The following is a 7,136-nucleotide window of genomic DNA, read 5'->3' on the forward strand; positions in this document are numbered from 1 at the left end:
TCCCCATAGAAGCGTACTTCTTGATTTTCGGTATTTTTTAAGTTTTAACTACATTCTCTTACCGAAATATAGGAAATTTGGTATTTAGTCTTCTTTGAGCCTAAAAACTTTCAGTCAGAAATTGGTCGGTATAGATCGACGTTTTGAAATAGCCCTCATAGAATGGTACCTCACATTGTTTTACCGAAATTGCTGAAATTTAGTATTAAGTAGTAGTAGTAGTCTTCTTCATACACAAAAGGAAACTAATTATTCCATTTTATTTCAATACAACTTGTGGTGGAGGGTATAACAAGTTCGGCCCGGCCGAACTTAACGCCGTTCTTACTTGTTTTATATTAGTTACGTTTGTATGTAGCTACACATAAATACATACATACATACATTCATTTCACGCTGCTTTTTTTAAATTTACATAAATGAAAGTGTGGTTTTTGCTTTTTTATACTTATTGCGAAATTCAAATGTTAATAGTTCTTTGGTAGCGGTAGTGCGGTGGTGCTTGTCGCTGATATGTCTGAATGACCTACCTACTGTCTGTCCATCCTTCGGATATCGAGATGAAATGTAACTTGCAAAAATAAATATAAATAAAGAAAAAAATACAAAATGAATGTTAATAGAATGAATAGAGGATGAAAGAATGAATACAAACTAATATAAATAAAAATGGAAGAAAAAAGTAAATTGCAAAACTTATGGGCCGATTCCGTACAGCGAGGCGAGTCGTGTCGCGTTGCCAGTTGCAATTTTTCCATTACGTATGGCAAAAGTCGCACGACGACTTCAAATTTTGTCGCCGTAATGTTCATTTTCCGGCGACAACAAATTAGCTGTCGCCGTTCATTTTTACTAACGAATAAAAATAAAATAAAAAAAAAAATAAAAATAACTTGTTATCGACGATTATTTTCTAACGCTGTACGTAGTGCATTTTTTAAATTTTGTCACAGAGACGATAGACGACGCGACATGACTCGCCTCGCTGTACGGAATCGGCCCATTAATAAAATCTTGTAAATCACAGTTTTGCAATATTTTCATTTTAGAGTATTTGAAACGCAAAGAAAGGGCAATCAAGGGGGGAAATCGTGAAGTTTTGGCGCAAACTTGCAATCATTTAGGAGACTTTTACAATCAACAAGGACGTTATCAACATGCAGTCATGGAATACGAACAAGAGGCAATGTTATACTCGAAATTGGGAAAACAATTGGAGATGGCCAAGGCGCATCGAATGGTCCATACACTGTGCGTCGGTACATCAAGGCAACCATACACAAACCGTGCCAGTGTTTCTCAAATAGAACATTGGTGGCGTTTTTAATTGGGATAGCTGTTACAATTTTGATTTTTTTGGTATAAGCTACCAACAACATTTTGTTATGTGCATTTTTTGAAAATCAACGACACATAACAGTGGAAGAAGGTTTGATTTGTTTTGCAAACACTTTCTCATTGAACTTTTTTCTTGATTCACCTTTAAGGCCAGAACAGAATCAATCATCGCTTGCTTTGCTTGCTTCCCAAATGTCAAATAATAAAGGAATGTCAGAGCCTCCTGAAGGAGAACGCAGGCGGATTTGCAAAGAGACTCTGGCATTCCTTTATAATTTGACATTTGGGGAAGCAAGCAAAGCAAGCGACGATTGATTCTGTTCTGGCCTTTACCCTTCGAGCTGACGATGGATGTTTGGGTATAAAAAGTTTTTTGTTGAAGAAGTTATTGAAAAATAACTTCGAAAGTTTTCGTGCGTTCCAGGTAAATATACCGACACTGAGGGATAGAGCTAAATCGACTCCAAATTGCCATTTCGTCCAAACATGAATACATACATATGTATATAAAAGTGTCATTAGCCATGGTTCAATTAGTAAGGTGATAAACGTAGACGCCAAATTAGAGCTTCATCAAGTGCACACTGTTATTAAAACAAGGGAACTGATGAGATCCTGTGGCGCGGATCGAAACTAGTCTTCCCAGCCTTACCCCTTGGCGAACAATGCCAAACCTTTTCCGCTAATAAATTAGTTATTTTAAATATTAAAACAGACTATTTTGAAAAATCAAGATTGTAACAGCTATCCCAATAAAAACGCCACCAATGTTCTATTTAATTTTTTGGGGTGAGGAACTATACCGATATCGTCCATCTTCGAACTTCGATTAAGTTTGAGCAAAATATTACGAGGCACAAATTGTATGATCCGTTCGAAAGTTTTCGTGCGTTCCAGGTAAATATACCGACTGAGGGATAGAGCTAAATCGACTCCAAATTGCCATTTCGTCCAAACATGAATACATACATATGTATATAAAAGTGTCATTAGCCATGGTTCAATTAGTAAGGTGATAAACGTAGACGCCAAATTAGAGCTTCATCAAGTGCACACTGTTATTAATAGTCGGTTTCTTAGGACGATTTGAATACAAATTCGGTCAAATAACATCTTTAGTAACCATTATATATGTATTTAACAACCCAAAAAGTATACTACTTTTTAGCATCAACATTGAAATAAATATAACTCAAAAAGTTTTTCATTTATTGAAATAATTCAACTAAAGCGTCAATGGGGGGTAGTTGTTTTGTTCACTTAATTTATAATGATAGCAAGCATCCAAGTGGTGAGTATGATTTCAAAGTTCTGTGTGAATATATTCAGTCTCTTTCTCTTTGGGTACAATAAATAGACCTTCAGCCGTCGTCCATCTTGATCCATGACTGGGATTGTTTACACCCACAACTTCCATTTGCCCGGAAATAGGACGACCAAATGTTCTTCCAGATATAGCTAAATATGCTCCAGTATCGACGTGTCTTAATCGAACATGAGCATCACGCATCCAACTTTCATTCGAACAAATCAGTTCCCAATGATCCCCACTGTCACCAACGCCATTGTCACCATATGCCGAAACTTCTTGTTCTCCCGATAATGGAGACGAGAAGAAATGTGAATGTAGATTTTTGTGTGTACTTAAATGCTCTAGTCGAACAATATCTCCACATTTAATGGGTTCTCCTCTTTCACAATGTTTATTGGTAGACGCCTTTATAACCCAATGACTGTTTACATCTTCTTTCAATTCAATTGCGGTCACTGACTGTTGACCGGAACCAGAACCATACTTTACATCGTGAGAATGTAGACGCATATTGTAATCAGAATTCAATAACTTTATAATTGAGCCGCAGGTAACATAGTTCTTTTTGGCAGCTGTAACAGATAGAGAGGCATAACATTACATTTTAATTGATAAAAATCAAAAAGTTTTTATCGGCTTTTTCTGGAAAAGGGGCCGCAAACGAAAACGACCAATCACGATGACCCACAACATACTTACCAAAAGCCGCTGGAAATTTGCATAGAACTGCAAATATTGTCACCAATATTATTCGATCTTGTTGATATTTCATCTTTGTTGTGTTTATATTTATTTATTATTTTTCACAAATATTTGTCTTTTCCTTTCTTTGTATGTTTTGCTAAATAAAGTTAAAGTAAGAACTAAAATACACGTAAATGATGAATGAATAGACACGCAAACAGCTGTCAAACAATCAATGACAGCTTTCAGATAATTCAGATAAAATAATCTAGTACAGTGTTGGTAAACGGCTTATGTACTGTCAGTATCAATAGCATTGTTCCAGAACCCAAAGTTTTTACCTTGATGAAATTAGGCCTGTCTTTGAGCTGGGAAAAAATCGATGGCGTTATCAATAATATCCCAGCAAAAAAGTATGGAAGTAGTGCAATGCAGAGTTATGATTTCAATACATCTTTCGATGCAGTCCACACGGAGTTATGAAAAATGCACTCCGCTCGATACATTTTAGAAGCACTCGCTTATAGATCCCTAGCCAAGCAAGCCTATTTTTTGATCCCTACAGTCGCAGTCTTTTTTTCTGAACACAAGAAAGAGTGTATAAAATTATAAGTATTTGTTTAAAAAAATAGAGAAATACAAACTAAAGATACGAACATTGCTGTAATTCACGAGACGCAAATTATTTTGAAGTGGAGTTATGTTTGGTTTACATTCGGCGTTGTTTCGTGATTTCGAAGGCGTTTCGTGATTTCGGACGTAATCAAGCGACATTTACCATGATTTCGCATACAAAAATGAAATCATCTCATTTCGTGATTTCAGCGAAATCAACATCGAAATCACAGTACACATGGTATACAACCCTGTTTTTGCCTAAAAAAGTACCAAAAGTTGCAACACTTTTCACGTATCACAATAATCAAGGTAGATGGTCAATTGCTGCAACAAAAAATTTTAGTATCAAAATTTGTAAACAATGTGAAAAAATATTAAATTACTTTGTTACAATTCTATTTTTCATTGTGTATCCGTACTTATTTAATGGTAGTGTTAGAAAAAAGAGCGAATTGTCAAAAATTGCTTCCGCATAAAAATTTCTTAAAAAATACGGGAACGGAAAAATGACGGAAATTGCAAAAACTTCTGCATAAATGTCAAAATCAACGTATCAGCTATCATATTAGATACCAATGAACATGCTTGCTGCTAGTTTCTACTAGGCCAAAATTGTATGGCAGAAAACAGGAGAAGAGGGTGTTATTCGGATCTATTTTTGTTTAAAGAGAAGTGAAAGTCTTGCTAGATTTCGGAGTACGGGAACGCATTTTTAGCACTAAACGGGAAAACTACTGCAAGTGCTAATATTGTGCAGGTTCTGAGCACAACTTTTATCTATCAAAAATTTATTATTATGATGTCTCAACGATAAAATATTTTTTTTTATTTTTTCATTTATTAGTTCATTTATTAATACGATATATAGATAATTTTACAATAATTTTCCAAATAAAGTTGTAAAGTTCTATATTATTATATTTTTGATAATTAATTCAATTTACAGCAACTTGTGAAAATTCATTTTCGATCAGCTGCGCATATGCATCAACCTTGATCATTGTGATATGTTTGAAATCAACAAAAAATAAGTGTAAACACCGTATTTCACCGTGTATTTCAGGATTTCGTGAAATCCAGTGGATTTTGGAGCGCTAGTGTAAACTTGGCATTAGAGTTTTTTTGGAAGTCTGTAGTGGGATTCTGTAACTCATTTTTGCTGTTATCGATAATTGTCGGTAAAATTAAAATGCTTATAATTTCGATAATTAACGAAATTTTTCGGTAAGTTAACGATGAATAAAAAGTAGTCGTTAGTCTCTACCGACACAAACAGTGATGCCAACTTTTTTTATGTTTTTAGTCATAATTTTGCGATTTAATTTTACCGATTTTTGTCGGTAACAGCAAAAATGAGTTACAGAATCCCACTACTGAACTAGAGTTGGAGGAAAAATGAAAAACCATTTGGATGATGAAGCAATATCAGTTGCGGTGTCACAAAAAGCAGAGCAGAGGAAGTAAACTCAGTTATGATCCAATTTAATGGAGAGTTTTTATAATTTGTATTAGTGTAATAAAGTTAATATTCTTGTTTACACGAATAAGCAATGTATTTTATTTATTTTGGGATATATGCAATGGCTTGCATTTTATAGCATCTTTAGACTGCATTTAAATTCAATCCAAAACACTACATCAAAGGCTGTGATTTTGATCGAAAATAGAGTGCATCCTAGCTGTGTGCCGTGGAAGCAAAATGGAGTGCATCCTAGCTGCGCGCTCTCTTGTAAAATTCATAGGTGAATTCATAGGAAAAGATGTACTCCAGCGGCAATTGTTCTAGTGATTTAACTGCATCCGCGGATGCAAACCTTTTGCTGGGATGTTACTCTACTATGAAAGTCGATCTAGATATGCACAATTTCGTGAAATTTTTTCACTGAAATCACTCTAGTGTTGACCGGGACTAAAAGAGAAATGAGAAGTAAGGTTTGTTCCTTTACTTTTGTAATGGTAAAAGTGGTAAAGAGAAAAGTGTCAAAATTGCTCTCTCATGTCATGTTCACACGAGCGATTCAATTACGTTGTTCGCCTGTCGAACGACGTACACGAATTAACCCGTTTCCACGACACCATTCGCAATTAACAGAAACATAAACAAAATTTCCTTCATTTTTGTTTCATTGTTTTCGCGAAAATTTGAACCGAAAACACATAAAATATTGTTACGGAATTAGATTTAACTAATCTCCGTGAAGACGTTGTTTTATTCCCCGATACGATTTGTACCAAATAAAACAGGGTTCGTTTTAGATTACGTTTCTACAATGCTTTATTTACTTTATTACACTTATTCAGAACCGACGTTAATTACAAAGCACACAGCAAGTCTCTAGTTAGCACGCAGCTCTTATTTAACCGATCTGTTCAGTTCGACGCTTAAAACACAACTCACTCGTCATTGCCAGTTCCCCTGTATTTATATCCCAAAGTCTCCCTGTTCGAGAGTCCTCTAGAAAATGTACAACGAACACACAGACGCACATTCGCACTAAGCGAACAACCAGACTCACATACATGGGGGATGATCAATGACGTAATTACAACAACAAATAAATGCAAGAAAAGAAGTAACAAACTAAACGATAATTACATGATTTTGGCAAAACAAACAAAAGAACATTAACAAAAGGTAATGTAACGACTAGAATGATGAAGAGAGTTCTACATGGTAGTTGTTGTTGCTTAAATAAAATAACTGCGTAATAAAACGTTACGTTACAATTCAAATTTTTAAATTAACGGAAATTAAACTAAATTAACTTAAACCTATCAGTTACATTCGTAACAATATACATTAAATGAATAGGAAAAGCAATAGACTTTCTTGAAATGTATCTTCTATATTTAACTACACACATTTTATTAATTTTTTCCATAAATTCTGAATAATTTTGTATTTTCAATATATTTTTATATGTTTCTATTTTCAAAATTAAAGAGAGAGAGAGACATGTCAAAACAATGTTTGTGTATACAGACTTTCAGTTACTTGTTTCCTTTTTGTTTCTGATTTTTTACGCGGTTTTGAACTAATGGACAAGAAATGTGTGTGGAATTAAGAAGGAAACACAACCTTTTTCCTATTGCATCTATATAAAATGTTTAGTTAATAAATTTTCACTCATCTTGTTATAGATTAAACGTCAAAGAAGGATGGCTTGCGTTGAACGCTAAACAA

General features: G+C 34.4%; 2 protein-coding genes across 2 annotated transcripts; one reads left to right on the forward strand and one right to left on the reverse strand.

The window, feature by feature from the left end:
- The first annotated feature begins 541 nt into the window (after positions 1 to 541).
- On the forward strand, positions 542 to 1,467 carry LOC141406062 (tonsoku-like protein). Its single transcript, XM_073991077.1, has 2 exons — positions 542 to 682; positions 1,050 to 1,467. Exons 1-2 carry the CDS (start codon positions 670 to 672, stop codon positions 1,325 to 1,327), a joined length of 291 nt encoding a protein of 96 aa, XP_073847178.1. The 5' UTR covers positions 542 to 669; the 3' UTR covers positions 1,328 to 1,467.
- Positions 1,468 to 2,499: 1,032 nt separating this feature from the next.
- Positions 2,500 to 3,571, reverse strand: LOC141406043 (stromal cell-derived factor 2). The gene is made up of 2 exons (XM_073991057.1): positions 3,350 to 3,571; positions 2,500 to 3,222 (listed from the first exon to the last, which is right to left on the reverse strand). Exons 1-2 carry the CDS (start codon positions 3,420 to 3,422, stop codon positions 2,642 to 2,644), a joined length of 654 nt encoding a protein of 217 aa, XP_073847158.1. The 5' UTR covers positions 3,423 to 3,571; the 3' UTR covers positions 2,500 to 2,641.
- Positions 3,572 to 7,136: the final 3,565 nt, after the last annotated feature.

The sequence above is a fragment of the Musca autumnalis genome, unplaced genomic scaffold, assembly GCF_047663935.1.
Source record: "Musca autumnalis isolate F117 unplaced genomic scaffold, ASM4766393v1 scaffold_1, whole genome shotgun sequence".
NCBI lineage: Eukaryota > Metazoa > Arthropoda > Insecta > Diptera > Muscidae > Musca > Musca autumnalis.